Source organism: Chaetomium globosum, genomic scaffold, assembly GCF_000143365.1.
Source record: "Chaetomium globosum CBS 148.51 scaffold_7 genomic scaffold, whole genome shotgun sequence".
Taxonomy (NCBI): Eukaryota; Fungi; Ascomycota; class Sordariomycetes; order Sordariales; family Chaetomiaceae; genus Chaetomium; species Chaetomium globosum.
The window spans coordinates 2,921,414-2,941,944 of record NT_165982.1 but is presented as its reverse complement, the minus strand read 5'-3'; the positions used below and the strand labels follow the sequence as shown (position 1 = coordinate 2,941,944).

General features: G+C 56.6%; 7 protein-coding genes across 7 annotated transcripts; 4 read left to right on the top strand and 3 right to left on the bottom strand.

Moving 5' to 3' along the window:
• Positions 1-408: 408 nt before the first annotated feature.
• Positions 409-1,155, top strand: CHGG_10504 (uncharacterized protein; the record flags this gene model as incomplete). Its single annotated transcript, XM_001228430.1, has 1 exon — positions 409-1,155. The coding sequence occupies one exon, from the start codon at positions 409-411 to the stop codon at positions 1,153-1,155; it is 747 nt and encodes a 248-aa protein (XP_001228431.1).
• Positions 1,156-2,745: 1,590 nt separating this feature from the next.
• CHGG_10503 (uncharacterized protein) lies at positions 2,746-9,160 on the top strand (the record flags this gene model as incomplete). The annotated part of the gene is made up of 2 exons (XM_001228429.1): positions 2,746-8,257; positions 8,310-9,160. 2 exons carry the CDS (start codon positions 2,746-2,748, stop codon positions 9,158-9,160), a joined length of 6,363 nt encoding a protein of 2,120 aa, XP_001228430.1.
• Positions 9,161-10,363: 1,203 nt separating this feature from the next.
• CHGG_10502 (uncharacterized protein) lies at positions 10,364-11,931 on the top strand (the record flags this gene model as incomplete). The annotated part of the gene is made up of 2 exons (XM_001228428.1): positions 10,364-10,942; positions 11,017-11,931. The coding sequence occupies 2 exons, from the start codon at positions 10,364-10,366 to the stop codon at positions 11,929-11,931; spliced, it is 1,494 nt and encodes a 497-aa protein (XP_001228429.1).
• A 926-nt stretch (positions 11,932-12,857) lies between these two features.
• Positions 12,858-15,065, bottom strand: CHGG_10501 (uncharacterized protein; the record flags this gene model as incomplete). Its single annotated transcript, XM_001228427.1, has 4 exons — positions 12,858-13,462; positions 13,528-13,781; positions 13,836-14,575; positions 14,973-15,065. The coding sequence occupies 4 exons, from the start codon at positions 15,063-15,065 to the stop codon at positions 12,858-12,860; spliced, it is 1,692 nt and encodes a 563-aa protein (XP_001228428.1).
• A 611-nt stretch (positions 15,066-15,676) lies between these two features.
• On the top strand, positions 15,677-15,954 carry CHGG_10500 (uncharacterized protein; the record flags this gene model as incomplete). Its single annotated transcript, XM_001228426.1, has 2 exons — positions 15,677-15,720; positions 15,774-15,954. The coding sequence occupies 2 exons, from the start codon at positions 15,677-15,679 to the stop codon at positions 15,952-15,954; spliced, it is 225 nt and encodes a 74-aa protein (XP_001228427.1).
• A 72-nt stretch (positions 15,955-16,026) lies between these two features.
• CHGG_10499 (uncharacterized protein) lies at positions 16,027-18,898 on the bottom strand (the record flags this gene model as incomplete). Its single annotated transcript, XM_001228425.1, has 6 exons — positions 16,027-16,086; positions 16,140-17,016; positions 17,066-17,908; positions 18,112-18,204; positions 18,263-18,518; positions 18,658-18,898. 6 exons carry the CDS (start codon positions 18,896-18,898, stop codon positions 16,027-16,029), a joined length of 2,370 nt encoding a protein of 789 aa, XP_001228426.1.
• Positions 18,899-20,023: 1,125 nt separating this feature from the next.
• On the bottom strand, positions 20,024-20,509 carry CHGG_10498 (uncharacterized protein; the record flags this gene model as incomplete). The annotated part of the gene is made up of 1 exon (XM_001228424.1): positions 20,024-20,509. The coding sequence occupies one exon, from the start codon at positions 20,507-20,509 to the stop codon at positions 20,024-20,026; it is 486 nt and encodes a 161-aa protein (XP_001228425.1).
• Positions 20,510-20,531: the final 22 nt, after the last annotated feature.

Genomic DNA, 20,531 nt, shown 5'->3' with positions numbered 1-20,531 from the left:
TTTTTTGTGCCCGCGCAACCCCCAAAAGCAAATTTTTAATATAGAAGTAACTAGCGGCTGGGGCTGGGACGCAGTTCTGTTAAACTTCGTGCGGAACAGATAGGTACCTACTTAGGTAGCTAGGCGCGTGGTAGGTCATGTAGTAGTCATGTGTCGTACAGACAGTGGCGAGGCTGGCGACTTGGCACAACCCAAACCGATCGAGGGAAGGCGGCCGAGATGGTCAACAAAATCTCGGGAATCGTGATCGCAACCAGCTCATCCGTAAAGAAGGGCATTGTTGGCATGGGCGGCCTTGCACGGGATACTCTCTTCAACAGGACTAGCGAGACTGTGACAAACTATGCTGTTGTTCTTGGGACAAGGGAAGAGCAGAACCCATATACAGCAGAGCTAGCAGCCATCGCAATGGCCCTGGAGAAGTTACCGGCTAGCATCTGCCACAGGCACATCACCGTGATCACTAGGAACCAGTCAGCGCTGGCAGCAGTTGGACAGCCGCGGCAGCAATCCGGCCAAAGCATCATACGGCAAATCTACGACTTGGCCAGGCTGCACCGACAAAGAGGGAACTCGGTCAACTTTCTGTGGATACCAGCGGAGATTGACTTCGCGCTGGGGTCAGATGCCAAGGCAGCAGCCCAGAGAGCGTCGAAGCAAGGACGCACACCCGACTCCCAAATACCCCAGGCCAAGTCTACCGCGATGAGGCTGGCAATGGAAAGACAACGGGCGACAAGAGTTCTATTTGTAAGCGTGGGCAAGTTCTCAAAGGCCATGGACGCAGCACTACCAGACAAGCACACGCGCCATCTCTATGACAAGCTGAAGCGAAAGGGAGGCCTGCGTATTGGCGCAGCTCCGAACCGGAATGGCGAGACTAAACGGTTTTTTGAGCAGGATTGGGGCGGTCGAGTCAGACCTTTGTGCCTGTGGACAAGCGAGGGAATCAGTGGAACACTTTCTTTTCCGATGCGTGAGATGGACAGCTCTGAGGGAAGACATGCTGCAATGCACAGTGGCAAGACGAGGAAGCCTCTCGTTCTATCTGGGAGGGAAAGCGCCATCGGATACAAGGCATTGGTCACCAGATATGAAGGCAGTCCGGGCGACGATCAAATACGCAATGGCAACAGGAAGGCTGGAGCTGAATGAGGAGGAGAGTCTAGACCAGTCACAGTAGAAGAAGCCGACACTCAACACCACGAGCCTCAACCACGAGCCTTAACCAGCAGGTCCCGCTTTAGCTGCTGAAGATAGGACGCTGAACACTTGAGAAAGTAGCCTCCAAGCTGATCTGCTAACAACAACCAAGGCAAGAGGTAAATGGTGCAGCGAGAAAGAGGGAAGAAGTAGGGGGCTTGTACGAGTTAAAGGCAAAACGATTTGATCTGGCCGTAATCTCATGGTCGCTACGTTTCGGTATTGTGGAAGCATGTTGGGGATGCGAAAGTCTGGGGCTATCTAGGAACATTGCCATTGTCGCCGTCGTCGGGAACTGTGTGCATGGAGACCTGCTGAGTCCAATTCGTGTTCCTGTCGCGGTGTTGAAGATCGCCCTGAGGCGAAAAGGAGGGCGAGACACGGTGGATGAACCCAATTGGCTGGTACCTGGTACGTACCTCCAAGCAGAACGAGGTGCCCTTTACTTTACCCCTGAACCAGAATCTGGACAAAGTGTTCGCAAAACGTGCAAACACTGGAGTGTCCTAAACACCAGCTTAGGGAAGTTAGAGAATGTCAGGTAATGTACAATCTTCGACTGCATATCTGGGATGCTTTTTGATTTCGCACTTCAACCTGAAATTTTTCCCGCTGTGCACTTTCTGGCTTTGTTGCTTTCAAGTTAGGATAGGTACGAAGTACCTCAGGTACCTTAGTTAAACCCGATTGATCAACTGATTGATCGATTGATTGCTGCAATTGGTGAAGCACGAAGAGGGCCGTGCGCAAGCCAGTCCCTCTTTTCCCACCTTTTTGACCCCAGCGAACCAGCGACCTTTCGTGCAGCAAGCAACACCACCATCCTGTCTCTTCTCACCTTGACAGTTGCTTTGAGTTGCTTTGGGAGCAAAGCTCTCAGTCGTTGATGAGAGCTGAGATAAGCTCTTGCTGACCCTGGCTGTGCCGTTCACTGTTTTATGCTTCTCCATCAGCAAATTTACTCTTTTTCTATCGCTTGGCATCCTGGGTGTCTGTCCATAACTTGGTTCCTTGGCCCTTCGACTCGGCCATTCCGATCGCTAATAATTTGAAGACGGTGTCGGCAACACGCCGGTTCCCTGCATTGCAGCTAACTGCACGTTCAGCTCGCTCAACTCTGTGTTCAACTCCCCTCGACACATGAATTCACCCGATAGCACAGTAGACGATCAATAGCGAACCCTTTTCCCAGCGAAGAATCGCGGCCCACCTCAACCTAGCAGCCGAGCCGACCGACAGATCGCCTGCCCCTGATGAAGGTGGAAATCCCGACGATTGCAATATCGTAACACTCGTTTACCTTTCCCGCTGCCCGCCATTTGTCGGAGACTGGCTCGGAAGACGCGCCAAACGAACGACTAGCCGACCAGACGAAGAAAGGTCGGACGAACCTGACACAGCGGCGTCCAATCTCGACCAAGAGTTGGTGCTCGCAATTGTTGTCTATTCCAGGATTAGCCTTCGAACCCGCTTGTCATACCCACGAGGGCACGATCCAATCCGATCCTACATCCGGCCGTCGATGCCGCCCAGCCGGTCACGATGCCTTGGCAACCGCTGCCCCGGGTGGCCTTCGCTGTAGCGACCTTCCCCTTCCTCGCCGTACACGCGGCCGACCTCCCGCTCGAACTCGGCGACGAATTGTACATTTTCGAGGAGACCCAAGATGGCAATTGGCTCCGAGGATACCTGGTCTCGCCGCCGAGTCTGCTGGCTGGCCTGACCAGCGTCAAGGGACAAACCCTCGAGGCCCGCGTCTTTAGTGGCATCTTCCCGCGCAGCTGTGTTGAGGTTCGGGAGGTGATGGGCGGAAATGGCGAGGTCTACGATGGCGATTTCGAAAGCGAAGATGTGTCCCAGTTGTCGCCAACACATCTCGAAGAGGGCGACTCGGCCAAGAGTGGGATAGAGGGAGCCAGTGCCGAGAGAAGAAGGAGGAAGTGCTCGCCGACGAAAGGCTGGAGAGAGCATGCGGGCTTGCCGAATGGCGCCTCGGGCCGGCTATCGGTGCCTGTGAAGCGCGACCCGAATGCGCCACGCCCGCCGGCACCTGTACCCATGCTTAAAATTGGCGACGAGACTCCGACTTCAGCCTTGGAACCACTCATTGACGAGATCGCCTCGTGCCTCCGGGAATGGCACTCAACAAATCTCCACGAGCTGCTGCTGTCTCGCCAGTACGCAAAGCTGGACACCATGTCTAATCTGATCGCCACCCTCAACTTTGCGCGACAGCAATTCCTTCACGACGTCCTGACTGACTGGGAGTACGATGCCCTCCGGGAAAAGACGGTTTGGGACCTGGTCCGCGTCAACAAGCTGTGCGGAGCCGAAGTGATTGTCCGCGACCCTCATGAGCGCGGCCGGGTGCTTACCGGAGATGACTCGGTGGTGGAGATGACAAAATTGCAGTCCATCATGAGCCTGCTTGACGAGACACCGACTCCTGTGACCGAGTTGACGGCGCTCCACCACCTGCTCGTCGATATCAAGGGCTTCGCCGGCGCATCTACCGAAGACACTACCGTGGTGCTCTACCTGGCCACCAAAACCGCCGGGGGAGTGTTAACACCCCTGTCTGAGAATTATATCGTCGAGATGCCTGCCGGTGGGCAATTAGTCCATCTGACCCGGAACATGCAGATGCGCACCCTCTTCGCCGACCTGACAGCCACCGAGATTGGGGACGTCCCCTCCATCGAATCCGATCTCTTCCTGGTCGTCAAGATCCGCGCCTCGCAGCAGGTCGTCGCCACCAAGCCCAGCTCACGGTCTGGCGCCACCTCCCAGACCCCGTTCGCCAAAGAACACGCCAAGCCGCCATTGTCCGGTGGAAACAAATCGGTGCGCAGGAGTTTAATGTGGGCCGGCAAGAACACGCGTTCGGCGTTCTCGAGGGGCAACGGCAGACTCGACTCGCTGTCCGAACAACCAGAAGAAGTCGTATTGCCGCCTACAGCAGGCAGCGAGAGCAGGGATGGGCCGCCCCCGAGCACCGCCAACTCCAAGACGGGACGCTCGTCCGTGGACGGCCAGGTCACTCACACGGCCGATAGAACCGCCGGTATTGGCGTGCTCAGGTTGAACCCTGTCATGAAGCAGGACGAAGAGGTCGAACATATTGTGACCATTTGGGCGCCGTCTGCCAAGCACATAGCCGACAGGCAAGATGGCGAGGATTGGGACCCGGTACTGCGTGAGATCATGGATAGCAAGACGGGTTCCTACGAGAAGTCGAGGAGAGCCGAGCGCCTGCAGGTACACCTCCGGGCCTTCAACAATCCGGATGCGGATGCTCTGATCAAAGCGACCCCAACAGCACTGTCCAACATCTGCAAGACAAACAAGATGGGCTTCTCGGGCGCCCCGACAAAACCTAGGTCCGATATCTATCTAACAATTGACGAGGCCATCCTGAGCCGCCAGACTCTGCTATCAAGATTTGGCGGTAGCCCAACAACGCTTCCGAGCAATTTCCACGCCAACAACCTCCAGATCAGCCTCGAAGTTCGTAGGTCAAACGGCGAGCGCGTCGAGAACTGTATCCACCCTTCCTCCAACTCCGAGGCCGTCAGCACTTGGACCACCGTCGTCACCGAGCGCGGCGAGCCGTGGCGGCAATCGGTCAAGCTCGTGCTCGCACCCCAGGACGTTCACCAGGGACACGTGGTGATGCACCTTGCGGACGCGCCGAACCCACCCTTTGCGGTGGCATACATGCCTCTCTGGGACCAACAAGCATTCATTCGCGACATGGCCCACGGCCTCTTACTCTACCGGCTAGACGAACACACGAATACCGCCCAGCCTGGCCCCCAGGGTAAGGGCGGCTATCTGAGCCTGCCATTCTCTGCCAGAGGCAAGGAAGAACACCAGGCCGAGGTGACGGGGCCGCTCGCTATAGTGCGCGTCGAGACCTACCTCTGTAGCACGAGGTTCTCGCAGGACCGGGTGGTCTTGGGGCTGCTGGCTTGGAAAGACTCTTCCCGAGAGGGGATTCCCGTGCTACTCAAGCAGTTTATATTTGTTGCTGAGATCGAGGTGGTCAAGCTGTTGAACGATGTGCTGGATGCTCTGTTTGGCATTCTCTGCGAGTACTCGGGTAACGACGACTATGAAGACCTCGTATTTACCGCGCTCGTGAGAGTGCTGGATATTGTCCACGACAGGCGTTTTAACCTAGCGCCACTGGTCGACCAGTACGCCGAAAGCAGGTTCAACTACCCCTTTGCGACCCCTTGTTTGGTCAGGTCCTTTACCCGGCTCTTGTCCAAACCCACCGAGCCCGAGACGGCGAGGAAGCTCCGGGCCACCTTCAAGGTTGCGAGGCACATCCTCAAGTTCATCACGCATGCCCGTGGTCAGCAAAAAGCCAAGGAGGCGGGGATTGGGATAACAGGCTCGAACCCAGGTTTCACACGCCACCTCCGAGTCATCTTTAAGGCGCTCGATGCCATGATGCGCAGTAGCGCGCCAGTGCTTGTGGGCAGCCAGACCCTGGCCGTCCAGCACTTCCACACCTGGCTCCCGGAGCTAGCCGGCTTGCTGACGACCGAGGAAATCCTACATATTGCTATCGACTTTATGGATTCTTGCTCCAGCGTCAAGGGCAAGCTGGTGTTGTACAAGCTGGTCCTTATTATTAACTACGCCAAACTCGACATTTTTTCGCATCCGGAGCAACGTTCTGCCTTGAGCGCCAACACTGTCCGATGGATAGCACCACACTGGGGCCACGTTGACGAGATCACAGACTTGTGGAAGGACCAAGTTCGCCTCTGCTGCTCCGTCCTCGCCAGCCAGATCGACCACCTGGGTCCCGAGATCCCGGATTACATCCCCAAGATTATCCAGTCTTACCTCGTCATCCAAGCCGTCCCGAAGAAACAAAAGGACCGCCTGTCGCTCCTATTTCCTACCACTTATCCCTTCCCCGCGCGTCCCATCACCGATGAAGCCGCCTTCGACGAAGCCCTCATCGAACTCTCCGCCGTCCTCTCGGCCCTCTCGAATTCCCCCGCCGGCATGCAGCTCGAGCTCGCCGAAGATGACCTACACGTCGTCGTGGAGAACTGCCTGCGCGTGCACATGAGCATCCTCCAGGGGGAGACCTTCCCGGCCGACTGGCTCAGCGCCCACATCTTCCACCACAAGTCGACCATGCGTACCTTGCAATACCTGGCCGGCATTCTGCTCGACTCGTTCCTGCCCCACCCGGATGAGGCCGAGAACTTCAATACGGAGCTATGGAAGCTCTTCTTCACCACCCTACTGAGCCTGGTTGGGAGCCCGTCGCTCGCGCTCGAGACCTTCCCGGAGCAGAAGCGCCGCGCCGTGTGGAAGATCGCCGGGGACGTGCGCGAGCACGGCGCCGACCTGCTGCGGAGGACCTGGGAGGCCATAGGATGGGACACCACCCTCGAGGAGCGCGCGCGCTACAGCCTGGCCAAGATGGGCGGATACCAGGTGCAATACGTGCCGACGCTGGTCGGGCCCATCGTCGAGCTGTGCCTGAGTGTCCACGAGGGCCTGCGCCGCATGGCGGTTGAGGTGCTGCAGACCATGATTGTTAGCGAGTGGACCCTTAGTGAGGATCTGTCGGTCATTCAGACTGAGATGATTGACTGTCTGGATGTGTACTTCAAGTCGAAGCCGCTGACGGAGAGCATTCTGCAGAAGTTATTTGTGGGAGAGCTGTTGGAGCGGTTTGAGCCGCTCGCCAGGGGGAAGGATGAGGCGCTTTTTGGGGCGCTGAGGGATCTGACGGATACGGTGGATGTGTTCTTGGACTTGTTGGTTGCGGTGCACAGTGGTGATGGGTCCGGCGAGGCCTCGCACCTGATCCACCGGCTACGGCTGATGGAGTTCCTGCGCGATATGCAAAAGGAGGAGATATTCATCCGCTATGTCCACCAGCTGGCCAACCTCCAGGCGGATGCTAGGAACCACGCCGAGGCTGGTTTGGCCCTTCGGTTGCATGCCGACGTGTACGACTGGGACCCCCTGAAGACGACCCCTGCCCTGCAAGACCCCGAGTTCCCTGCTCAGACCCACTTTGAGCGCAAGGAGCGCATCTACTTCGACATGATCAAGCATTTCGAAGACGGCGAGGCCTGGAGCAGTGCCCTGGCCGCGTACAAGGAGCTGCAGGCCCAGTACGAGACGAACACGTTCGACTTCGCCAAGCTCGCCCGCACCGAGCGCGCCATCGCGACCATCTACGAGACGATCGCCAAGAGCGACAAGCTCGTGCCCAAGTACTTCAAGGTCATGTTCAAGGGCCTCGGCTTCCCGGCCAGCGTGCGCGAGAAGGAGTTCGTCTTCGAGGGTTCCCCCGCCGAGCGCACCTCCAGCTTCACCGACCGCATGCAGGAGATGTACCCGTCGGCTCGCATCGTCACGAACGAGAACATCGACGACGTCGAGGGCCAGTTCCTCGTCATCTCGACGCTGAGCCCGCACCGCGACCTCGGCCACCACGTCTTCCAACGCGCCCGCGTGCCGCAGATCATCCGAGACTATCTCATCTCGGCTCATCCGCAGGCGTTCTCTGTTACCAGCAAGCGGAACACCAGCGGCCCCGTGGCGGAGCACTCCATCGAGAAGATCGTTTATACCACGGCGGAGCCGTTCCCGACGATTCTAAGGCGGAGTGAGATTGTGGCCATGCAGGAGGTGCGGCTGTCGGCGAAGGAGACGGCGCTCGAGAGGATTGTGCGGAAGACGGCGGATATGTCGGCGCTTGAGAAGAAGGTGGCGGATGGCGAGGGCGGGGACGAGAGCGCGCAACTGCTGGTAGATGCTGTTAGCATCAGTGTGAATCGCAACTCGGAGAGCAGCGTGGTGGCCTACCGCGAGCTCATACCCGACATGTCGCGAACGGCATCGCCGAGGGATTTCGATGCCGAGCTCGGGGCGCCCGAGTTTGACCCGCAGGAGAATGCCATCAAGATGGCGCTGGTCGACCACGCAATCATGCTCAAGAGGTGTCTGGCGACGTTTACGAAGAGCGGGAACGAGATCCTCACGCGGCATGTGGAGGATCTGCAGCGGTGTAAGTACCCCTTGAGCTATCCATCTAGGGGCGGTTACTAACAAATATACAGTCTTCGAATCAACCTACGCCCCCGAGATCTCGATTTTCACTCCCGTCCAGCCCATCCGCGAGACCACCACCCCGTCTCCCACATGGCCCCGTTCGCCCGCCACCGCGCTCGGTAATACTCCTCACCACGCCGCTACCAAGTCCACTTCAACCGTCCCCAACGGCGCCGTAACAGAAGAAGCAACCCTTGTCCAACCCGTACCCCTGCAAAAAGGCCGCGGGCCCCGCCTCAGCTTCCTCGGCGGCCGCAAGAAGGATCAGCAGCCCCCGCGGGACGTCAACAGCGACCAACACCAAGCCGCCATCCAAGAAGAGCCTGAGCACGCCTCATCCGCAGCCAAGAGCACCACCTCATCAACCAAAGAAGCCCCGACTAACAACCGGCGCTCGTTCTTCCGCACCCTTCCGCAAGTATCTGCCAGCGAGGCCGGAAGGGCATCGTCGAGGGAACGCGGCGGCGGCGGGCACACCAACGGCACCGGCGCCGGACCGTACTATGCGCCCTCGCAGCCCTCGCAATCTCACCTCCCCGACCTGAGTCCCGGCGGCTCGGAGGTGATTTCGTCGTCTTCGCCCGCCACTATCAACGGTGGTGGTGGTGGTGGTGGTGGGTTTGGTGGCGGCGAGAAGGGGGCGTACCACGCGCACGTGTACGAGGCGACGCCGCCGCCGCAGGAGGGGCATGGGTCGTCGTCCCCTGGGGCGGCGCCGTCGCAGGGGGGTCATTCGTCGATTATGGGGCTGGGACATGGAGTGGGGAGCGTGAGGAAGAGGTTGAGTATATTGAGGCTGGGGAAGAAGAGTAGTCGCGAGAGAGGGGGGGGTGGGTTGGGGGGAGTGGATGAGGAGTGAGTTCTCTCTCTCGTCCGTCTCGAGGTGTTGGGATGGTGGCGGGCCTGGATGTGGGGACGGATGGTGCCCGGCTGGATGGCCGCACGCCCCCATTGACGGCCACAGGTGTGGTTGATGACGCATTTCCTTTGTGGATGTTCTAATATCTTCTCGGGTTGCCATGCAATCTGTTGCCGTCTTTTCTTTCTTTCATTCGAGTTTTTCTGTTTGAGCTCTGGATATACCAGTTCCATATACCCTTGTACACATGGAGGGATAAGGCAGTCGGAAGGATGGGTGGGTGGATGGACGGACCCGTGCTACTGTCAGCATTTTACTTTGTTGTATTCACGTCTGCACTTGCTCTCAGGTCTTCTGTGGCCTTGCGTTGCATACCCCCCTGGCTGGCTTCGGGATCGTGGAGGGCCTGGTACATACTTGCCAGCTTTTTTTCTGTTTTGTTCGTTTCGGCCTGCTTGTTTTTGTTCCCGCTGTATACACACGCGGTTTCCTCATAATTCCCTTACATTGTATCTGTTTTTGTTTCGTTCTGTCTAATAATTTTGCCGGGAGCCGTCGTCGCTTGCCGAGTCCATCCGCTGGGTCATGTATACTTTGTTTTGTATGTACAGTACATCCGGAAAAATAGCTAAGTCTTATACTTGGGGGTCCTGGGGGGTTAAGATAGAGGTGTGCAGGGTGGGCTTCGGGGCTTGTTGGCTCGATGCTGGTAGAACACGGTGGAATATGGGAAATGGAACTTCGATGTAATAAAAGTCGATCAGGTTGATATCATGGTGATGCATGTATATCCTCTGGGTTTGCCCGTGACCGGCCTACGATGTCTACTCGATGAGTGAGATGGCCTCGACTCAGTGATCGGCATGGGTTAGGTTGTGTCCTGTCCCGTGACAATGATGGGCAGCCTGGCAGGCAAGAGCATCTTCTTGACCAAAACGGGGTCATGTGATGATGCCTTGGTATCGAGTTGATAGATTTTCCGTGGCGAATGAAGGTCACGGATCAGCCTGCGCTTTGATCTCCTGGCGGTTGCCTTCATATACGCGACGGCAGGCAGAGAAAAACTTTTCTTCCTCCACACTCTTACATCCCACCTACTCACCATTTGAGCATACCTCTCAATACCTTCTCGTTCCCCTTCTTCTGTCCAGATACGCGGCAGCAATTAACAAGACAACTTTATTTTTCCTTTTCTCGACTAAGATGGCGTGCGCATCTGCCCGGCCGCGGTCCCGGCTCCTGTTGCTAGTTGTCGCCCTCCTTTTCTTCCGCGTCTTGTTGCTGAACATCACGCTTCTCGTACGGCATGCATCCCTCGACACCCGGGAAAGGTCGACACAAAAGCCCAGCCACGATGAATCACCGCCCCAGATCAGAGATTGGGAAGTCGCGGGTTGGGAACCGGCGGGCGCCGTATACCGGGAGAAGGCGTACAAGCCTGAACCTGCCGGGCCTTCCAGTCTGCCCGTCCCGGATCCATTCCCTCTGTTGTCCGAGAACCCGCCCCCGGCACCGGGCATCCTTCGCGCGCCACAGGTCAACCGCCCACCGCAAAAGCACTCTCCAGAACAAACGCCATTGTTTGTCGGCTTTACTCGCAACTGGCCACTGCTGCTCCAATGCGTCGTCAGCTACATCGCGGCAGGCTGGCCGGCAGAGGACATCTTCGTCGTGGAGAACACAGGCGTGATGCACGCCAATCGGGACGGCAAACTGACGCTGCAAAACCCGTTTTACCTCAACCATACTCAGCTGTCAATGCTAGGTGTCAACGTCATTACTGTATGTCCATTTACTCTTTTGCCCTTCCATTTATTCCATCAAGCTAGCTCATTGAACCTAACCCACCCCAACAGACACCCACCCTACTTACCTTCTCACAACTCCAAAACTTCTACCTCTGGACCGCCCTCACAAACAACCACCCCTACTTCTTCTGGACGCACCAAGACGTCCTCGTCTTCTCCTTCGAAAAAGACAACAACAACAACAACAACAACAAACCCCCCTCTCCGTCCCACACCACGGACCGCAGCACCGCCACAACTGGCAGCAGCGCTACGGCCCGCCCAGCCTCCCTCTACGCCAACGCGCTCGCCACCCTACGCCACCTGACAACCAACCCGGCGCACGTGCTCAACACCAAGCCCTGGGCGCACCACTTCTTCGCGTACGACCACCTGACGCTCGTCAACCGCGACGTGGTGCTGGACGTGCTCGGCGGCTGGGACACGCACATCCCCTTCTACGCGTCCGACTGCGACGCCTACCTGCGCGCGCGCTGGGCGGGGCTGGCGCAGACGGAGAGCGAGATTGGCATTGTCTTGGATGTGGGCAGCGTGATGGCGGATTTGGGGGCGTTGTTAAGGGTTCCCGGGTGTGTCGGGAGGTTGTTGGAGGCTGATGGAAGGGGGAGTGAGGGCGTGGAGGGGTGGGGGCCGGAGGGGGAGGGCGCGGCGTATGTGGAGAGCTGGGAGAGGTTGGTGGCGTTGGGGGAGAAGATGCAGGAGGAGAAGTATGTGGGTGGGGGGAATGGGTTGAGGAATCAGTGGCAGGCGGAGCAGAAGGGGGGGAAGGGGGAGCCGTTTTATAGGGATGCGGACGGGTTTGAGATTGGGGTGCAGATGATGATTGAGACGGGGCGGAATGTGTTTGCGGAGAAATGGGGGCATCGCGGGTGTGATGTTGGAAGGATGGGGGTGGTGCCTGAGGATGCGTGGCGGTTGGAGAGGGATTGGGATGAGGACGAGGAGGATACGGGGTCGTGGTGATTTTGGATAAGATATTGTTGGGTTTGTTTGGATTTGGAGGTGTGACAGAAGTCATAAAAACATGGGGAGCATGGATGGAATTTGATACCGGATTGTACGCCACGGCCATAGATAGATTGTATCAATACCAGATCGAAGTTTGAAACAAGGAACTGCCGTGAAACACAATTGCAGAGTAGCCGAGGTATTGCTTGTTGTAATTATCTGCGCAAATGCGCAAACATTGACGGCAGCTGACAACTGACAACACCTGGGTTGACCTAGGCCCTCCATGCCTCCCAGACAAGTTATGACTGCGATGGCACGCTGCGCAAGCACGACATCGCCGATATGATTGATGTACTGGCTTGGGCTGCCATGCATAGCATGCATATCCCGCTGCAAGCTGGGCCAGTAGGGTACTGCAGTCTCACCGATCCCTGGAGATGTGTGGTTGGTTGGAAGATTTATTCAGATCAAAAGACACGGGGTTGCGTGAAGTCGGATAGCAGCTTGTGGGGATGGGAGGTAACGGTTGGGAAACTAATGGGTGGAAAGTGAACAGAAGATTAGAATGTTGATACGGGAACAAGATGCAATAATGACTTTTGCCTGTACGCCTGACGGTCTCTTCTTTGCAAGTCATCAGGATTATGGCAATGGTAAGCAAGAGACTGTCTGTGGCCAAAGGTTTCTTTTTGGCGTCCTCGAAAACAATTTCCTCAAACCACCGTGTCCTTCCATAGTTCCAAGTCGTCAATCTTTATGCCCCCATCCCAAACCCCATCAAACCTGAGCAACCGGACTTACTAGAACTCAAAAAGGAAACGGGCCTAAGAGCTATCAAAGAGCGTACAATCCAAGTCTACAATCCAAGCCCAAACGCAATCCTCCAACACCAACCACCAACCACCAACCAGCCAACAATCCCCCCCCCCCCACTTCACTCACTCCAGCCTCGGCCCAAACTCAAACCCCCCCATCCCAAACGACCCCTCCCCATTCGACGACGACGTAAAATACGCCGAGTCCATGCTGAAGCTATCACCACACCCATACTCCAACCCCCCCGACAGCAACTCATCAACCACGCCAAACTGCAGCTCGTTGCACAGCTCATTGTACAGCGGATCATCCCGCAGCCCCTCCAGCAGCTGCTGGGCCGCCTTGCCCGAGTCCGGGCTCGGCGGTGGCGAGGACGGGTCTCTGGTGTTATTGGCGGTGGTGTTGGTGGTGGTGAGGGTGGTCGACAAGCCCTGGTGGTGATGGTGGTGGTGCGGGGCGGCGGCGGCGGCGGCCATGCCGACGGCGGAGGAGGAGGCTTCTTCCTGGAACTGGAAGGTGCGCAGCATGGTGGTCTCGACGTCGCGGATGATCTCGGCGGTCTTTTGGTTGGCTTTCTCCTGGATGTCCTCGAACAGCTTGTTGACGTACTGTTCCATGGCGGAGCGCACCACCCGCGGGAGCTCCCGTCGGATGTACTCGCGGCATTCGTCCAGGTTTTGGAATTGGCTCTTGGCGGACTTGGAGGAGTCGTTTTCGGAGTCGTAATCTGTGGTGGGGGTTTAGTTTTGGTGGTTGGTAGTGGATGGTGGATGGAAGGGAGGGGGCCCTTACATGGTGAGGGCACCTTCTCGCCGGGGAAGATCACCCGGTACATCTCTTTCCATTTATCCTCTTCTGAGGAATGAGCCTTGGCCCTGGTGCGGAGCTGCTTCTCTTGCTCCTCGGTGATGGCGTCTGACGACTTCTCTCGCAGCTTGCAAGGGACGTCAGCGCGTTGGTGATTCTTGAGCAGCTCAGGCTTGTCGAAGTGATCAAAGCACCGAGGGCAAAAGTTTTTGAACGAGTGGCGGCGGTATACGTGTTCTCTGAGCACATCGTCAGTAGAAATTCACAAAACATGTACACATAAAAAAACTCACTTGACACGATGAACATCTTCCCATCCCGGCCCACAGCAGGTCTTCGTCTTCTTGTACTTGGCCGGATCATGCTTGCAGAATGGGCACGCAAACGTCTTCTCGTTCGCCTCCCTAGGGTTCACCTTCTTCTTCTTGGCCTTGTCTCCGCCCACCACACCTGGGCCACTCTCGTCGACATCATCCTCCCTACCTCTCTTCACCCTCCGTCTGGGGGCCGCCACCGCCGAGACGGCGGCAGCGGACGCAGAAGAAACTGGATTATCAAGACATCTATCTAAAGACGTTTGAAAGAAAGCCATAGATCTATCCACGATTTCCTTCTTTTTGCGGCTCAGGAAGCTTTCACGGTTGGACGTGGTAGCCGAGTGGTGTGGCGGTGGTGGCGGGGTGCCTGAGCTGCGGGATGCCATGGACCAACTGGGCTGAACCGGAAAGGGGAGGGGTTCGATCCGGGGGGAGTTGGTCAGAGGGGAGACCCTTGACCTTGAGACATGAGACCCAGGGTGTTGAGATGATAGTGACTGCGGGCTTTGGGCAGAGGCTTTGTTGTTGCGGTACCGCGGAGAAGACTGGCTGGGTGTTGGATGGGGTAGGTGACTCGAGGTGGGGGCACAATGGGAAGGCTGCGAGGACGCGAGCGTTTCCGCGAGGGGGTGGAGATGGCCGAAGACGGAGGTGAGGTGCTTGTAAGATAAGAGAAGTAAACCGGAAGCGAAAGTACGGGTGAGGCAATGACCTTGCTAGAGATGGAGGAAGGTCAGGGAGAAACCACCACTCGGCGGATCTTAGTTTCATAAAAGAGCTATATACCTAGCTATTCCTGTTTGCGCAAATGCGGAGATCAAGCTCAGCGGACGTCTCGGGGCCTCGGTGACACACTCGTCCTCAGGATTCCCCAGTGACCACAGCCATTCTCCAATAGCCGATCCCCGCGCCGGGGCGCATGCGTCGGGACGGGTGAGCACAACAGGTCGACAAAGCATTGGCCGGCTGTACCGATGACACGCAGCACAGCGCCCAAGAGGGGAAAGCACGGGGGTCACTGCCTTGGCCGTATGCAGTCACGGTGGCATTGCGCGAGATGCTAGCGCGAGATGCAAGTGCTCAATTGCGGGATCATCGTTCGCAGCTCGGTACATCAGTCCCGCAGATAAGGCTGAGAGCGGGGAAAAGGAGGCGAGGTGCTGCTAATTCGGCAGAGAAAGCCAGGATTGGGACGTCCCGAGCCATCGTGTTGTTGTTTCAAGCTGGTCCGCTGATGACTCGCATGCTTGACGTATGCCCGGTAATCGGATGGTTGGCGTGACGTCGGTGCCCGGAAACAGAAGGAATTGGGCTCGGTCAGAAAGACCGGAGGCTTCGGCGGCGATGCCATCCAACAAACAACAACCGGGTCCTGCATATACCAACCAAGGTAGATATGGCGCCACAATATGTGACGCCCATGACCCCCCTGTGATTGACCGAAAATGCAAATGGCAAGCAGCTCAATCGCGAAGTCTAAAAGTTTGGCCAGAAGTTAAGCACTGTTTGTTGTTACTCCTGTACCGGGTTCCTAAAACCATAACCTCGCCCCCGGACAATATGGGTTGGACGTGCATTGAGAACACCGGAAACTCACTCGTCCTAGGTTTCCGAATGCTCAATGGCGAAATCCGACGATGTGGTCGCTGGGGCGGGACCTTTCTGGCGATGGGTGGAGGATAAAAGCCCCTGTTATCAGCTCGGTTTCCGCGATGGGGAACACCGCCAGCAGCTTAATATCGCCAGGCCAAGAAAGTGAAGAGCAAAACACACGGACTTGCACTATCCTTAGCACCACGCCCTGACAAACCCACACAATGTCGCAAGGGCTCGATAAGACGCTCCAACTTTTGGGAGAAGAGTAAGACGGCCGGCTTCCAAAACGAGAATGTCTGGAGACTAACGTGGGTATAGGCAACCGTCGACGGGTACGTCATACTCGCTCGAGAGATACCTCAACAGCGACGGGGGGCTCACGGAACGGTTGCTAGGAGGGCTCGGCCTAGACAACATGGTGAGCAGGACTCAAACGGTTAGGTGCAAGGTGAATGCTCTCGCGGATAGGACGGCGCAGCAGCCCCAAGGCTCCAGTTGACGAATGGTAGTTAAATACATTACAAGGGGTTGTATGTTGTGTTTTGGAGCAGGTTGGCGGCACGCAGGGAGTTTAAGGTTCGGGAGCGATGGGGAGGTCGCCATTCTCAAATGCGGAAATCGGGCCAAAGGCCTAAGAAGTAGAGTTAGTGGTTTTATATCCAAAGAAAATGCACCGCCACCCACCGCGGAATCGAAATCCAGCCAGTCTGTAGTCTTCCATTTATCCCATAATCGTGTAACAAGGGCGGGGGCGGGACTGCGGGGTGTGCCATTGTTGACGGACTGGTCGCCGGCAGCTTCGCGGGCAATGTCCGCTTCCCAATGAGCACGGAGTGCATCCTCGAGTAGCTGCTCGTCGAGGGTGTCGAGGTCGCCGCCACGGGTCTCATCGGTCTGCTCGTTGCTCGGGGCCCTATCTTGGGAGAGTTGCCGGACCACTTCTTCCTGGAGCTCCTCGAGAATGACGGCCCATCTCCGTGCAGGTGAGTATTGGTTAGTCCCTTGAACAAGAGCTTTAACGGCTTTGTTGGCAAGCTCGGCCAACTTGGCATCCGTCTCAGGTCTGTAGTTGGGGTGGGTTCTGCTACCGGACGCCCTCTGACGGTCCCGAACGTACGGGACGAGGAACAGGATTGAAGCGGCGACATAGGTCAGGTGGTGAGGGTGGAGGAGGGTGTGGAAATGACTTTTATCTCGCTCCGCCTGCTCGCGGGCAAGATTGACGGTGATGGTGAGCGTGGCACGGGCGGCCTCGATGCAAGTCCGGATCGCGAAATCCGTGGTTTGCTGCTTCTCGCGGTCTGTGGGGTATGCCGTCGTCAAAAATGGCCGATAGACCAACATCTGCGCGTGGAAGTGGGCCAACTGCACCAAGTTCTGCTGGCGACGCCAAGTGAAATGGAGGAGTGAGGGTTTGACGGCTGCCATGAGCGGCGGTAGCTGCGCTCGCAACTCGTCGACGGCCTTCCCCAGGCGCAGTGCAGATTCAAGCCTCTCGGCTTCCGGGACGTCATCAAGCGTGTACACCTGGCGTTTTATTTTCTCGACAAGTCGGGCCAGCCTAACATGGGTCAGCAAACGACAAAACGTGCGGGATGATAAGCGCGTACTTGGCCTGTTCAAGCAACGCTTCCATATAGCAGTCATTTCTGTGGGGGCGAAGAGGGCCGGCCTGTCCCATGTCCTCGTCGTTCACACAGTCTGGAAGTGCCTGGTCCGTCATGTCGGTGCTGAGGTGTGGGGGCTGGCCGGTTATCGCGGCTATGTGCTTGTCGATGATATAAGCCGACCAGAAGGTTCGTCTCTCGCACTGGACCTTCGCGTATTCCGGATGCACAACAATCTCGGGACCGAGACCTCGATTTTTGCCTCGTCGTCGGTGCAAACCAAGGCAGGTGAGCATTTGGATGGCGTTGCCAAAGACGTAGCAGGCTTGGCTGAGCCGACATGTACAGAGGAGATAAAGCGTTTGGAGAAGGCGAGCCTGCACAGATTCGAGCTTAGGCGGGCCCGGTTCGCTGCCAGTCAAGTCGAACGTGATGAGGAACAAGTTGTCGCCGTTGTTGACGGTCCAGAGCCAATTTTGACTGATCTCCTTTCTCGCAAGTCGCCAGCGCCTGTAGTTGAACATAGTCCCGAGGGCCATGGTCATCAGCGCGACGGCAGCCTTCGCTTGGCCGATGTGAGACTCCAGTGGCACTTCCTCCACCCAATTTCGGTACACCGTATCTTGCCACAGTCTCGCCGAGGGACGGTGGAGGAAGTGGAAGGTTTCGGTCCAGCCAATTGCGAAATTGTCCTGCATTCGGCGCCACACCGCTGGTGTCTCGGGGAATCTGTGAGGCTCAGAAGGGTTGATGGGCATATCGCCAGAGAGTAGAACGAGTTGATCGGTGACAACGGGCTGGTTGGACATTCCGAGAGACTGGGCAACAGCAATCTTTCGCCAGGCCCTGTGGAGAAAGAAGAGAGGGGGTATTTCCTCTCCGGCATACCTGGCGGAGAACTGAAGAGGAGTGACAGCCGGGTCGTTCCGGCCTGGAGAAGTATCTTCTGACGCCCGGCGGTTCAGCGCTTCGAGGGCTAGCCGACGCTCGCGCCTGTGTCCGGGTCAGCTCGCCAAGTCACAAGTATCACCGAGAGAGTGGAGGCTCACTTCCAGGCATTGTCCCGCAACTGCTGAGCGCATATGTCTTCTAAGTGGCCGTGGGGGCCAGGCGAAGCACCAGGAAGCCTTTGGTGGGCACGACTACGAAGTCGTAAGCGATTTGGTTATACAAGAGGGAGTGGAGGGGAAGACCGACTACTTGAAGGTGCACTCAACTCTCTCATTGAAGCACATTTCACATGGGAGCTTGCCTTGACAAGGGAGTTTGTAGGTTCGACAGCGGTCGCATGAACGGGCAGCCCAGCCCTTATCACGGTGTTCTTTTCCCTTTTCGTTCAACGGTTTGGCGTAGTTACGGGCTTCTCCATTGTCCCCCTCCGGGGGCGGAGGGGGAGTTCCCGCGACGCCCTTCGTGTAGGGTGCGTCATAGGTGCAGGTTATGCCCTTGCGTGTACCTGACGAGGAGCAGATTAGAGGAAGTGGTGATAACGAAAGGAGACAGGAACGTTGGAATACATGTGAAGCACGGTTTGAAGCCGGAACAGAGCCCGGTCTTGCCACGGCACTGGTCACAGCAGCGGTTAATTCGCATACGCTTCGTCTTCCGGCCTGATGCAGCCTCATCGTCAGAAGTATCGGGAGCGGGGCGTCCTCGCCTCCCAGATGTGTTGGACGGAGGGGTGTTGGGTGAGGCGACCGAAGAAACGGGATCTTGTGTTGGTGTGGATTGTGAATGTGATGCTGGTTCCGCTGAAGGTATCGCTAGCGGTGCTGTGGAAGGCGCTGCAGGGCCTGGGAATGCTGGGGCAAATTGTTGCTGTGTAACTTCAGACATGGCCTTGCAGCACGAGGCTCTGGATGTAAGATATCAGCAACAGCACGTTCCTGTGGGTTCTGGTGGATGAGCTATCGCCAATCCCGGGAGTGTACGGATTGCCAACGATGGGTTTGTCGGGTCCGTGATTGAGGTCGAATTTCCAGCTTCGAACGGTGATTGGGGTTTCGTCCAAATCTCCGGTTGCACAAAGTGGGCCCCGAGTTATGTGCTTCCCCTTCTCCACTTTAGATCAACTCCCAACCTGCCGAATGCGATCTTCCATTTCATCTGTGGCCTTTCATGGCTTTGGGCAAGAAGGCGAGGAAGGTCACCTCATGTATTTTTATGCTGTCTGTTCACCTCAATTTGATCACATTTTAATTTCATTTTGCGTGGCTAATAAGAAGAAGGTACAAGTTCAAGGGGAATTGCGTCAAATTCCATCTACCCCAGCCAGTGGACCCCCGAGGAAAAGAGGTAAAAAGCCAAACAAAAAAAAAAAAAGAAACCGAATAAAGTGAAAAGTAGAGGTTGTTTATCCGAATGGCTGTCTTTTCGTTCTTCTCGTCAAAGGTTTCGTCGGCGCCTACACTTGAGTTCGGCTTTTTCTGACCTTGGGGCGCCTCCCCAGCCGATTGCATGCGGGGCAGAGAAGCTCAAAGCTCGCGTTCATCATCACAAGACATTACTGACGTTTTAACGCGCAACCAAGAACTCGAACACTTCCTGTCCATTACAGTTAAAATCAACAATACCTGGTAACTACCGAAACTCCCAACTTGGTACCTTATCCACCCGCACCCAGTCTGTGAAAGCAAAACTAAACCACAAGATAAAGTAATCGTATTGAAGCTAAAATTGCTGGCGTCGCTTCGTTCGTCAGTCGCACGGCCCTTCGCTACGCTACGGGGCGCTTCCTTCCTCTCTCCCGCTCCTGGCAATTTTCCCGTCTCTCTCCGGAGGATAATCGGGGTTAGGGTTGACTACGGGAGAGACGAAGCGCCAATATCTGTCCGTCGGCCAACAACCGTACAATCTCGCGAAACTGGAAAACCCCTTAGCCTATTAGGACCGAGTGCCTTGAGGGCGCTCACCAATCGAAGCCATGCAGTCGGTGGATCTCAGCCACAGCCAAAATTGTCCTCAGTGCTGCCCCTGATCAGCTTGTTCCTCCCGAGCCCTCAACCGCTCAATCAAGCTTGCCTTGTTCCCAGAGACTTTGAGCCTATAGTGCCTGCACAGTCTGACCAGCTCGGCCTTTGGCATAAGGCCATACCGACTGGGTCCTACCATATCCTCGGTACTTGTATGGAAGGAAAGCAAGTCATCACGGCGGCGCTGTTGTCTCTGGCGAGTTTGAATCATCTTGTGGTGCAACAGAAACGTAAGGACTTGAAGCTTCCTCTCCCTAGAATAGCTCCTTTGCTGGCGTTTGACAGGCTTCTCCACAACTTTGCGGTCGATCAGGGACTTTGGCTTTGGACCGGGCTTCTTCTTGACAGGAGCAGCAGGCGGCAGGCGAGTACCGGTATTGGCCGAAATTGGCTGCAGTGGTTGTCTTGGTGCAGCCAGGGCCAGCTGCGGCCTACTCTCGCCAGCATCGCTGGCGAGAATTGACTGAGGAGGCATCGCGTTGCGATGGAAGATGTGG